The sequence below is a fragment of the Excalfactoria chinensis genome, chromosome 2 (assembly GCF_039878825.1).
Source record: "Excalfactoria chinensis isolate bCotChi1 chromosome 2, bCotChi1.hap2, whole genome shotgun sequence".
NCBI classification, from domain to species: Eukaryota; Metazoa; Chordata; class Aves; order Galliformes; family Phasianidae; genus Excalfactoria; species Excalfactoria chinensis.
The window spans coordinates 119166718-119180697 of NC_092826.1; the positions used below are offsets into that span (position 1 = coordinate 119166718).

A 13980-nucleotide genomic window follows, 5' to 3' on the forward strand; every position below is an offset into this window, starting at 1 on the left:
TGAGGACTCGATACAAATTCTAATAAAGATTCAGGATTTCTCATTTTATTGCATTCGTTGTCTAACAACAATAATACTCATTGGCAAGAAATTTATTTACACTAACAAATTAACTTCAAACCACGAGGCTTTGTTGTTCATATTTAAACCGTAAGAAAACAAAGGGCCACCATCATGTTTTGTTTTGATGTCTCTGAATAACTAAACATTAAAGAAAATCACCTGGGGGAAAACTCAACGACCTAGAGAAGTTGCTATTGACTAAAGCACGAGGGGACAAGCTCAGACATGGCACTACCGCGTCCTTCATGCAGATGGTTCGACACCAAGATGTACAAACAGAAAGCTCAGGGTTAAACATGCACTTCATATACATTTGACCTCTTGAAAAAACGACCGAAAAAAGGAAAAAATCTGAAGCGCAACCACCTCTTCAACCATATAAAAAGGAACGACGTTATGAAGCCGATTTTTACAGTGAGCACAGTGCATTTGAGTCTTTTAGCTGCCTGGTCTTCTAGCTGTATGTACACCGGTGGGTGAGCACTGCAGCGTGGTTGGGAGATACAAAAGCAGCAATTCAGACACTATGTGTGTGCATGGGAAGTCTGTGGGCAGAGGCGCGATCCACAGTCAGCGGTGACCCTGGGGGCAGTCACTCACAGCCTGCTGAGCAATGAGCTGCCCACAGAGCTCCAGCACGAATCGGGCTTATCAAGAATGAGAACGGGCTTTTCTGCCCAGAATATCAACAATGTGGTGCACCGACCCTGCCAGCCTTTCCCCAGCTAAAAACCAGCACGAGGACAACACGCAGGAAGACCTACGGAAAAACACTCTGGGTTTTAAAAGAACTTTTAACAACACCTTGGGAGCCATAAAAAACACAAGGCCCTGCAAGCAGAGCAAAGCCGATGTGCCGGCTCCATGCCCGCAGCTCTGCATCAGCCCACCTGCTGCTGCTGAGCAGAGGTGCTGAGGCACACAAACCCATGTGCACAGACACACACAGACCCACGCCTGCTCATTACAAGAGGACCCCAAAAAGGCCACAAATCACTTGGCCTCTTCATTTCCAGAAAGACTGAGCCGCTTCGTTACTTTCTGTTGTTAACAAACCCCAAACGGACCCATCCACCCGCCCCCCGCACTCAGCTGTTGAAGACTCCCAAGTTCATTAAGCATGTGCCTGCTTTTATCACATTCGTTTTCAGTGTTCTGGCTCACGGCTTTGATTTCCTGAGGCTTTAAACAAGGGAAGCACGGGAGGAGGAACTGCTACAGAAAGGGTCCAGCCTCTCCACCACTTGGTTGGATGACATTGAAGGGGAAGAGGCCACACCTCAAAAAAGCAAAATCATGTTTTGTTTTCTCTCAGACAGCAGTTTTCCGCTGTAAACATGTGGCTAAATAATTAAGACATGACTTAATTCCTGCAAAATTCCCTTAAACTTCAGCAGTGAGGAATAGCACAGAGCACGCTGCAGAGCCTTAAGACCCACAGCTGGCTATGTGTGAAGCTTTCCTTTTGCTGTTCAGTGCTGGGATGACACAACGTTGCCCACCTCTTATTTGCCAGCACACGAGCAGCTTGGAAGTGGGGCAGCTTGAAAGGTAGGAGGTTTAGATGGAAGCAAACAGCTGGGGTGTTAGATATCCTGATGCTAGGTGATTGCTAATGAGAGTAGAAGATGGGCAAACCTCAGAGTTGCCTGCTCAGTAACTGCTGTAAAACCTGGATTCTTGCAGTATCCATGCAGCAGACCAGCATCATGGCACAACAGATGCCTTTGCAAGAAGAATCAAATCCAAACCAGATCTGCATATGCTGAGATACAAACATCACCTAATTCCATTCAGTTTCTCAGTACTGGCTGCTGGTCTGCTACACAACTGTAGCCCATGAGCTAGAACAAGCTTTGCCAACAGTGAGCACCACCACTCCTGCTGGGACCACGGGGTGAGGTACGCACAGCAGCTAGCAGTGCTCTGTGTACTGTACATACCAGCCTGAGCTCCTTTCTCATGCCTGGTCCTGGTCTGCTTAGGATGGAACCTCACTGTGGGCTGTAACTCATGTCACACAGGGGAAAAAAAGAGGTGGAAGCGAGGTCAGAATGCTTGGCAGACCTGGATAGAGCAAAGACCCACTCTGCTCCCCCAGAACCTCAGTGCAGGACTTCAGGACTCCAGTAACCTGCCATGCTGCATCTCTTAACTTTCTGCTTTTCCAAGCTCCAGCTAGCTCTCCTTTCTGCTCTGTGGGTTACGCCTGCAGCCTTTCACAAGCCAGATGTGTGCACACAAGCAGATGGGCACCACCGCAGCAATAGAGGCACAACCAGAGGTCCCAGAAGCATCCCGGTGCCGCCCCAGCAGCAGTCACCTTCTGCCAGCTGTGGGCAGCTGGGCAGGGAGCAGGCACGGGCATCATAGGGGCATGGAACCACCGAGCTGCCTGCACAGTGCTCTGTCAACACATCTAAAACTGCTTGAACTCCATCAAGAATGATGCAAAGGTGGGCTACAGACACTCCTGCAGGTGAGCCAAGAGAAAGTCTTTCCAGTCATTTAGCGTGGAGTTATGTGTTTCTTATTACACACACACACAAAAAACATTAGTCTGACTTAGCATTGGTTTACAGGAAATTTAAGTTCACAACAATGAGACAACTTCATCTTCTGTTTCATAGGTGCCGTTACACAATAAAAGGGGAAGAAATGCAACACAACCCTAAACATCCTATAGAGCAGCAACAGAGGTTTCACACTGCGCCTCTCTTTATGTTGGTAGTCCAGTGACATTTCTCCGCGCCCCCAAAATGTGAGCATATTAAAGGAACCACATAAATCTCTTTTATCACAGAAAGGGGAGCAAACTGCTGACACTGCTCGGCTTGTTCTGTTTCCATGTGTTGATCAATGTGCATTTTATGGTTTTATTTTAAATGTAAGCTACTGCTTCCTAATTTCTTTTTTTGTTCTTGTTTTTAAATTGGAGACTAACAAAGTAACGTTACCACAAAGTGATCAAAAACACAAATACTGTGAGGATTTCAGTAGATCGAATCAGTTATTCTGTAGAGGAAGGACTTGATTTACAAAGAGATTAATGAGGCACTTTTCTAAGCTGCAAGAATGAAAACTCAGCGTATGATGCCAAGCAGCCTGCTCAGGTTCCTAGGAACACAGACAACATAAAGCAGGGACACCACCTCAGATTACTGCATACAACCACTTAAACGTTACTATAATGTAAACATAATTTAAAATCATCAAATGCATTTCATCAACGTCGTATTTAAAATAGGAAATCTCCAGTTTCTTCCAGACAACTTCTCTCTCTCGGGTATAAATTTATAACCTCCTAACATGACGGAATGCTACTTTTATCAGGCTGTTAAAACTCTTTTGTGTTTTTTTTCCAACAGAGAGTGCACAAATATTCACTCCCATGTGGAATTCTTGTTAGCACATCCATTTTTGCCCGTGGTCTATCTCAAGAAAAATATCAGAAGCCATTAGAAATATTAGAAAGTATCTCTGATGGTAGTTTTGTTCTTCTGTTTGAGTAAAATATACGTCAGAAACTTGTAGAAATTGGATTTGGAAGCAAAAGCTAAGGTAAGGCTAAGCAGATATGCTGTGTAGGAACTCTGAATGCAGTAGGCTCTGTCAGTGTACAGACCATTCTACACATCATAGAAATGATTACGATCAAAGACATTTAACTCTAAACATTGCGCCCCAACTGTTTCAAATCTGAATTTCAGAGAACTCAACAGGCAAATCTGACCATCATAAAGTACAGAGCAGGAGAGAAGTCAAGCCAAACTAAAACAAACGTTTTCTTCCAAACAATTCAACGTTGGCAAATTTAAAGTTCCAGTTTCTACCTTTGCGTCGACATCTTTAACAATTTCCATGGTAGCATGACTGGCCAGATGAAGGCTGCAACTTCCAGGATGCACAAACAGGAAGTGATGTTTCTCAAATACAAACGCTGCTGCATAGTTAGCTCTGACTAAAAGCTTAAGGTTACACCTCCAGTTTCTTGTGGTGGGTATTTGCCATTTGTCTTTTCATTCTCCTGAATATTTTAACACCGCTCTTAAGAGGTGGTAACATCACCCGGTGCGAGTTATGCTCTGCTTCTGTCACAGTCAAAACTATTCAGCAGGCTTCGCCATTGGACTCAACAGGCCGGGAGAACAGGAACCTCTGGCATATGTAACAAGACTACTGGTAAACTATCCAAACGTTCTGCAGCCCATGCCTAAAAAATCAGGTTTTAGTCAAGATATTCTTTAAACACATCAACCAGAATAGTTATTAATACATGGCAGCTTTGGATTTGGTAACCTTCACCTCCAAGGCAGCACTGATCTTAGAAGCAACGTACTGAATTCAATCCTAACCAGAATCCCTCTTCTTCCTCTGCTTAAAGTGCACTTCTGTAAAAACTGAAAGTCTTCAGCAGACTCGACTTTGATAATCGTTTCCAATGACAGCTTCATAACGGCACAGCACAAAACATACACTTCCAATGCTTATTGGGGAACGCATCTGAAGACGTGTTTTTTCTTGGATAAAAATACAAAACAAAACAAAACAAGCCCAGTTTCCTGTTCAAAATACATGAAAAAGAAAGCAGAGTGTGCTATAAGAAAGTTACCTACGCACTGGGAGCACAAAGAAATTTGTACAGATCTATACGCTGTGCTCTAGATAGAAATGCATCCTTGCTCAGATATCTAAAGGATAAATGTTATCCTCAGATTTCTGTGTAAACCCACATAATCGTTTAAGGCTTTGCCTCCTTCCTGGATTAACTACTGTACAGTTAACAGAAAGAGTTCCACCTCCTGTCTTTTACCCAGGGGGGATATCCACTCTCCTGTCTTTATCTCCAGTGTATATTAAGAAGTCACGGAACAGTTGTGTTTCCAGAGCAGTGTCGCCTCAACGTACTGATGTAAGACAAAACTTACTCCAGTAGATGGAAGTGAGTATCAAAACACTGCAGAGAAGCAGAAATTCCAGTTAGAAAGTTAATTAAGTCATCTCCTTTCAGACAGAGAAAACTCCTTTTACTCAGATGAATAAGTGTTCACCAATCGCTTTGACTGGCCATCGTGTTCAGAAGAGGTGAAGCAATGGACCATGCTCCTCAGCATCATGCTGGTTACTGAAGTGACCGAACACACAGAGCTCAAAAGAAAAGAGTAGGCTGGGAAGGGAACACTGCCACACAAATATGAAATCTTTTAGCTGTCAACAACAACAAAACAAACCGAGGGGCTGGGGCTGTTCAACATGGCAACAACAACGAGCGAGAACTGGATATGCAGGAAAATAAAACTACACGAGATAAGTTCCCCGGTCATTCTATTTATAGCTCCATTTCTCTGTACACACTCATGTGTAATGAACGCAAGAAAGCTGAAGGGGCACCAGAGCGGGTGTGAGTTTCTCTTCCCTCGAAGTGCCTCCACGTTACAAACCTAGCAGCACTTCTGCTTATCACTGCTCATTAGTGCCCTCTGTTGCTTCTGACGAAGACTTGTCTGTTTTCTTCGATTTCCTCTGCAGCTGCTCCTGTTCCTTCTTCCGAAGCTTTTCCCTTTGCTTTTCCATTTTCTCTTGGGCTTTGCGAGCTTTCTCCAGGGATGCTTTCATTTCCTTTAGCTTTTTTTTAACGATCGCCCTGTCCTGGGATGACGTCATACCAAGAGCCTGAGATAGGGAAAATAACATTTAAAACGATTTTCATATGGTTTAATCTATCACCAATTCTTTTTATTTTTTATATCCTGATAAAAACTCTTCCCAGATCACAACTAAACAAACTGGTGATACTGACTACCGAAGTCAAATCTTAATAACATTTTACAGTTCTGAACTAGTTTCCATCCTTTCCACTTGCAGAATATTAAGGGAGATCTGTCTGCAACCAAAGTTTCATTGAGGCAAGAAGGCAAAGAAATATTAAACTGAGGACACCTAAGTCTACAAAGAACAAGACTCCCCAATTCTCACTGCCGTTCCTTAGTCAAAAGTGCCCTTGCTGTCTTCCAGCTTTTTGGGTGAAATTTCAGGAAGGAAACACTGAACTGTGACTTTCAGATTTGCTGAGCCTCCCCCAACTCCTTCCTATAATTATTTTTGATAAAGCTGAGCTCATATTTTCACTGCGTGAGCCAATGCATACTTATACATCAAAACTGCATTTAATTCTAACACAGTACAATTGGTGTCCAGCTTTTGACTCCCAGTATCACAGTAATCCATTTTACAGTTGCTCCTTCAGATGTATTTTTGTTTACAATCTTCTGTGACTCGCCCTGTTGTAAAACAGAGCTGGATGAGAAATGTGTGCATGCAAATACCACTTATGGTCCCTTATGATTTATGCATTAAATACGGGTACACTATACCTACCCGGAGTCTTCACAAAGCCAACTCCCTCTGTTTCTGAAGCTACTGAACCTAAGTAAGTACACACAGGAACTTCTCTGAATGCAGCTGTGGCTTTCTACTCTGTGCATGTTGCTTGGGTCTATAATCATTCTACACACAGAAGCCCTCCTCTTTCTGGCAGAATTCTTCATTCCTTGATCTCAAGTGACAACAAATAAGATGGTTAACCTCACATTCTGTTCCATCAGTTACCTTAAGCTTACTCCCATCCAGCTGAAGGAGATGCTCCCCATTAATGTTTTGGGCGCTGAATTCAGAAACGTACTGTTCAAGGTTCAGGCTCATTAACCAGTGGGAAACCTGCTGCACGCTCCACTCCTGAACAGCCCGGTTCTGGCACTGGCTGTGTTTTGGAGACTGTCCATCATCAAGGATCTGTGACAAAAACGGACCTCCTTATTATTAAAAGGGTAACACTGACCAGCAGTAGCATTTTTCTGCACAAACCACCAGTGTCAGAACTGAGGTACCCCTACTGCCCTTATACTACTATAGCAACAAATTAACAGCACTGTATTACATCTGTATTTAACCAGGTATCTAAGAATTGATGCAAGGTACATAACAAGATTCCATTTACAAATAGGAGAAAGGAACTGGCACTCCTTTTAATCCAAATGGGTTGAAATGGCCAGGTGGCACAGATCTAAACAAATGAAGCTCCCACTCCCTCGCAAGATCTTTATCCTTCAAGTTACAAGGCTTCTAATGAATACAGTGTATTCCGCAATCCATTTCCCAGGCACATTTATTGATCTTTATTGTGTATTTAAGCTGCAAAACAAGAACTTTAGCCAAAAAGTAAAATAAAATAAAATAAAATAAAATAAAATAAAATAAAATAAAATAAAATAAAATAAAATAAAATAAAATAAAATAAATAAAAACCAACCTCACAAAAACCATTCAGAAATTCAAAGTGGTGACACCAAACAGCCAGCGAGGCTGATGTTACCTACAGAAGACTATGAGATGACACAGGAACAGTAAGGAACACACAGCAATCCCACAGCCTCCGCCCTGCTCTCCACACATTGTGCTGCCCAGAAGAGCAGTAAAAACACCAGGAGGGGCAGGTGGGCCTTCAGCTGCTTCAGCCCTGAGTGTCCTCTCTGCCACTTCCTTCCACCCAAGGGAAAGCTGGTGGGGCCTGAAACAAAAGCCACTCTGTGGAAATCCCGGCCAGCACAGCAGCTGCTACAGGCTGCTGCAGCTGTCTGCTGTTTGAACAGCTTTACCGCTGGGTTAGATGATGTTGGGAGCTCTTTCAGCCTCTGGCCATCCATTTCTCAGGGATGGGGAAAAGACAGTTCAAGCACAATCTTTTCCTTCTCTGGCAGCCAGCAGAACCTCAGTGCAGCTGATGCTTGGCCTGGTGGGTGTGCTCTGGCACTGGCCCTCCTCCCCCTTCCAAAATACCATAAAAGCTGCAATTTGCCATGGCCTCGAAAGGAGAGGGGAGCTGCAGACAAGGCAGGAGGAGCCAGTGACAACTGTGTGTTATGCTCAAACAAGGGGATTTGCCACACAACACAGTGAAACAAGAAGTGCAAAACTGCAAATGAGACAGTACATTGCCACGCGATGGTCACACAATTCACCACAACAGCACACTGGTATCTCACCTCATCATCAATCATATCCAGGCTCTGAGTGAGGGAGCAACAAAGAAATGGGAAAGAAAAGCATTATAGAAACAAAATACAGAACATGTAACAGCATGTAAAAGTTCGGGCAAGGGTAGCACCAAGATTTGCAAACAGATAAGGCTACTCAAAAAACAAAGAGATTTCTTCGAAAAAAAATTACTTCCAGAAAAGGAGAGGTCATGTTGAAAGCTCAGCACACGCAGGATTTGGCAGCTAAGCCAGAGATTGTGCCAGTGAAGCCCCGTAAGCTCCTGGTCTTGGCACACTGGAACCAGCGGGACCTTGCCTGATGGCTCCAATTGCAAGAGCAAAAGCTACTTAGAGGACAAGAGACCACAGGACCTGGGTTCCCTCTCTACCCTTTCTTTTCATTCTCCTTCAAATCATTACATGAGGTCTGCCCAAGAACCATGAGTGAGAGAACGCTTGCAGCAATGCACTACATCAGGTCCAAGCGGCAGCCTCACCATGCCTGGGTGCAACTTGGTACAATACAGAGTACAGAGAAAACCTGTTTATTTTTACAGACATGCTCAAGCATGGAATTTTAGAGGCATCCAAGTAGAAAGAAGCCAAATGAAAGCATCTTCCAACTTCTAGCTCTGCTTAGTTACAGTGGGAACAGGGCGATGTCACAATAAAATGTTTGATAAAACAGGAAGGAAAATGATAAACAATGAAAAGTATTATTATAGTATCAATACTAAACAAAGTATAAATGATCTCTTTATTGTTCTCAGTAATTTACAGCATGTGCAGTCTCCTATCTACTACTCTTCTCTTTCTTCTAAATCTACCCCTTCTAATCTGCAGTAAGTAACCGCTAAAGAACGACTGGCATTGTAGACTTCCATTTTGGCAAACGGGGTTGGCATGGAATGACTCTCATTCTTTAAACCTGTGCAAGACGTGACAGCAGTAATAACACAAGCTTGTCACTGAAAAAAAAAAGGAAGTCACAGATTCTTGAAGTTCCTCCTCTCTAAAAAAAAAACCCTGGCTCAAACCTCAAGTGAAAAATACAAAGTTCTTACTCAGCATTTCTAAGAGGACAAATATATGGGTTTCCTGAGTTCACAGGAGGTACAGTAAGCTGTTGAACTGTGCAGCTTCACTGACAACTGAGCCAAACAACAAGTATCTTAGAAATGTGTTTGCAGTATATTATATTCCACTTAATTCTGTCGCTAATTCATGGGGTTGGGAACGCTTTTTCACATTATCACAGGTCAAAAGCCATCTGGTTTGAAGAATCAAACTCAAAATCCACTGTGTATGTGCAAAGCAAGCACAAAGAATGCAAACTGGATTGACACATACACACTCTAATCACTATATACACATTGAGGTACAGAATAAACAATAACTGCATGTACAGGTCATTATTATTTTAATACATCATGGTAAAAATAGTCTAGGTGCAGGTGCTTTACATTTCAACCATGTTTATCCAATTACCCTGCATCTGTATCATCTCAAAACTGTCTCGATTATGTCTGTTTTAGTGCATGTATACATAGGTCCACACGTACACATACAGAACGCAGGAACAGTGTACTGAAATGCATGAGGATAGAGCAGCTCTTAAGAAACCAGCTGCATTTAACAACACTACATAACAATCCTACAGCAATACCATAGGCCAGCTGTTTAAAATAATTAATATATGAACAAGAAAAATTAAAACACCGAAGTCAAGATTAACTCATTTACTTCTGCCTAATACTGCACAAAACCATCCCTTCACTGCTTGACTCATTATCAAGACAAATGCTGTGGGAGGAAGAAGACAATCATTTCCCACCTTAAACAATTGCAGCAACATACCTCATCTGACGATAGTGCTAAGGAGTGTGAGAAACCTGGGGTTTTGGGTTCTGCTCCTAAACCACTCAAATCAGCTGAACTTGTGCTGCTGGGACTGAAGTCATCGTTGAACGTGAAATTCTGTAGGGAAAAAGAGATAATTTAGAATAAACAAATGATCTCAGATGTGCATCTAAAAAGGAAACTGCTTTTCTGTCTTCCAGGTTGGCACAGTTCAGGGGTGATTTTAATCGCTTACCAACCAGTTAAAATACACACGAGGAAGATTAATCTTTTGCACTGCTACTGATTAATAGAACATGCTATATGCTTTACCACTGTGTGCCTCAAGAGACTGCTCTGCCAGCTTAATGCCTCAGTGAGTAACAAAGTGGTCTGAAAGCAATTCATAGACTTGCACTTAGGGTATCGGATATCATCATGGAGCTAAGTTATTGCTTCCGCTGGTTGATCAATAACACGCTGCTGTCCTTCATATCTTCAGGACAAGCATAGCAGTAGTACAAAGAATAGGACAGACGGTTAATTAGCAGAGGGAAGTGAAAACTGCTATTAAAAGAGCAGGGAGAATATCTCGTGAACCCATTTCTGATTCCTCCCTATCCTTCTAGAAAAAATGAAGTTGAAAGCAAAAGAGACATTTGGATGCTGAATGTTAATTAGTGAAGTAATAACCACAAAACAAAGATAATTTTTTTCCCTGAGAACTTAATAACAAGCATCACATCTTCTAGCAAAGAATAGCAAGAGTGTGCCCCTTTTCCCAGGAATGCAGCAAAGCGATCATTAGAAGAATACAAAAAAAATAACATTTTAAAGTGGAAAAGTTGGATTTGAGAACCACAACAACTAAAATCTAAAACAAGTCACCATGAAATTTCACTTCAATTAAATAGACAGCTGACAATACAGTGACATTTCTTAACTCTTTCTTGACCTCCAATTTCTCCTCTATCATCTATATAAGTAACAAGTTTGATCCACCTTTGTCATTCAGTTTCAATCCAAACATCGAAACCAAAAAGAACAATAAAAGAAGTTATTCTTTTACCCCCCTTTCACCCAAAATCTGATGTATTTTCTCTGATAACAATAGGCCTTCTAGAAACACCAAGTGCTGGTCCTCATGAGGTCTGCTGGAATTCCAACGAAATAGAGGCATTGCGCTGCTAAATAGCAGCATAGATATGGGAGATTTCAGAGCTTGCAAACTTAACAGAGGACAAAGAACAATCAAGAAGCCCTGCTGTTCAGTTTTCTCATACCTACTTTCAGAATTAACGTCCTGCTTTTTTCATCTCCTTACAGAGGACAAGAAAACCTGAACACTTTGAGCCTGTGTGGCATCCTCAGGCCAGCAGTTCAACAGATCCACCTCCTGCTCCATGAAGAACACCCTTTTCCTCTCAGCTATTCTGATTTTTACTTCACCTCTCTTTTGTGTATGTTTCACATTCATGATTAGTTTTAGCCTTTTTCACTGTCTGTGGGAAACACACAAGATAGCCGAGGCCTGCTAATAATACTAATAATGGGAGAGCAGGACAAAGGAATGCAGAACAAAACAACTTTCACAGCTTAACAGCAGTTGTAAGAAGGGATATTTTTTCCCATTTCAACATTATTTTTACTCAGTATTTGTTTAACAGCATAAACAGGATTGCATGTCTAACCCTCATCTATCTTATAAAAAGAAACTGAGTAGCTGATTAGCTGATTCAAATTCCTGTATTTAAAACTGAGCACTGTATCTGTTTCTTCTTACCAAACCAACGCAAAAAGTAAACTGTTACAAGTTATAAAAGGATAAAGGCAGAGAAATACCTTCCAGAAGTGAAAATACACAAGAAAAAGCAAGTACAGTACTATAACTAAGGGTTATATAATGAGTTATCATGCTGAAACATTCATGCACATAGAAAGGAATCACACAGCTGTATTAAACTGCAGCAGTTCCTATTTATAGTTTGAGAATCTTCATACACAGAATTAAATCCAACATCCATGCATGCAAGACAAGCAGATTTCAGTACTGAGGGAGAAAAAGGCAAATGACTGACAGCATACAGCATTTCTTCACTTGCAAACATCTCATCTGATTACATTAAGAACAGGTAGGTATTCCTGCAATCAGTCCTGAAGAATGCAGAAGAACATATCTATAACTGAATACACAAATCTAGCATTTGTCCAGTGGATCCAAATGCTAACTTCCACCAGCACCACTCGTGTTTGTTACAGTACGGCACATCATGGTTAGTTTACTGAATTAATGTACATTAAGAGAAAGACAGAATAAAAAGGTAGAATGTGGAACGGTACAATAATGGAGATGCTCTGTTCAGATGAGCTTTTACTGTACAATGAACACCATGCACTGTTTATTGTAGTGTTAACATATTGGCCCGTTCTTCTTCCAGAAACACGAAGCCAATTATGCCACTCAACACAGTGGGAATAAGGTAGCTCTTATTTTCTACCTTTGACCCTTTTTTAGCTGGGCTTATGTTTTCAGAGGAAGGTTCTGTTGAGCTGGTAGGTGACGGCAGGTTGCTAGAAGAATTGGATCCCTTGCCACCCTCTCCATACCATGTGAATGGTACACAGTGTGGGAGAGAGGAGGACCGTTCTGTTAAAGGTTTACTGCTGGCTGATTTCTGCAGCATCTCTCTGGTGGTCCTGCTAAGAGAAAGGAGCAGGAATTTGTGTTAGAGTATAAAATACAAAAAAATGCTACAGAGGTAGTTCATTGTAAAAAAAAAACGACATTCTGTGTAACTGTGACTAATCCCCACAGTGGCACACAGCTGCTAACAGCATTCTTGAAATCTCTCTTCTAACAAAAGAAGGAAAAAGTGGTATTTTGATTTCTTTTTTCTAACTCTAGCTCTCTCAGATAACACGCGTACAGCAAATGGAGACAGATGCCGGCACAAAATGCCTGTGTCCCTGTGCTTTGGTGTGAACCAGTTCCAGTCAAGAAGCCTGATGCAGTGCTGGTACCACTGGGGCTTAGTACCTCAGCGTAGTCAGACTCAGCACTGACTCAGGCAGGCTCTGCTTCCCTGACAGGTCTGGCTTGGATTTGGAGCACAGGCAGAAGGAACCAGGTGAGCATGCATACACCTACATAGATGTGCCTTTGTTACAACAGCTAAATACTGAGAGACATCTTGTTGGTTTTTGTTTGTTTGTTTGAATTAAATATTAAAAATACAACTATAGAAAAAAAAAATGAAATAAACATTTGATATTATCAGCTCACCCTTTCATAGTAACAGTATATAAATCTTCCCTCACCTTCTAACTTATGGTCAGCTTCTAAATCATTATGAACCTAATCACAAGCTCTGTGTATTGGGAAGCTTCTTTACTATATGGATGAAACAGAAGCTGCCAGAGCCCCCAGACAGCAGGGCAGAACTGAATCCTCACTCCCTTTGGCTACTTAAATGTAAATGTATCCTGTGCTCCAATACTGCTTGAAAAAGACAGAAAGAATGACATTGTCCATATCACCTATAGCTCCCGGCTAAGGAATATAAGAGTATGTGCTTTCTACCTAAAAGGGGGAAATATGTTTATATATTTAACATCAGTGGTAGACTTCAGAAATAATTCAGGATTTTCTTCTACACATTTTCAGCTGTTTTTTGATGTTCCTTTTTTTGTTTGTTTTTAAATGGCAAAATAATTTCTTGCAACATATATCTGACAGCATGACTAATTCTACATCAATCTCTAATGCTCTAATAGACAAAGATAATTATAACAGGATGCTGTCTTTTCATCATCATCTTCCTTCTTTCAAAGTGCTCGTACAGCTTTGGACTGTAAAGAAAACATCCTCAGATTTTTCTCAGGCAAATTCTTTGGAGTTACTAACAAAGGAAGTGACAACCGGTGTTTATAAAGTTACACTGAAACAACAACATTTCAGCTTACAGAAGCACAGCAAGGATTACAAATGCTCATGAATTTTGAGTTTCAAAGTAGTATTGAACTTTGTTTCTAGTAACCGTAT

General features: G+C 41.6%; 1 protein-coding gene across 6 annotated transcripts in view; it reads right to left on the bottom strand.

Annotated features, from left to right (window-relative positions):
- Positions 1 to 23: 23 nt before the first annotated feature.
- Positions 24 to 13980, bottom strand: part of PPP1R9A (protein phosphatase 1 regulatory subunit 9A) — a 129995-nt gene continuing 116038 nt past the window's right edge. Inside the window, exons 16-20 of one of the 6 annotated variants that reach the window (XM_072329909.1) lie at positions 12437 to 12635; positions 9957 to 10076; positions 8106 to 8129; positions 6673 to 6855; positions 24 to 5736 (exon numbers count right to left, since the gene is read on the bottom strand). In XM_072329909.1, coding sequence (XP_072186010.1) covers positions 5524 to 5736; positions 6673 to 6855; positions 8106 to 8129; positions 9957 to 10076; positions 12437 to 12635 — 739 coding nt within the window. In that variant the 3' untranslated portion in view covers positions 24 to 5523. Of the gene's footprint in view, positions 5737 to 6672; positions 6856 to 8105; positions 8130 to 9956; positions 10077 to 12436; positions 12639 to 13980 lie in introns of all 6 variants that reach the window. The other 5 variants (XM_072329908.1, XM_072329911.1, XM_072329910.1 and 2 more) reach the window with 5 other exon arrangements.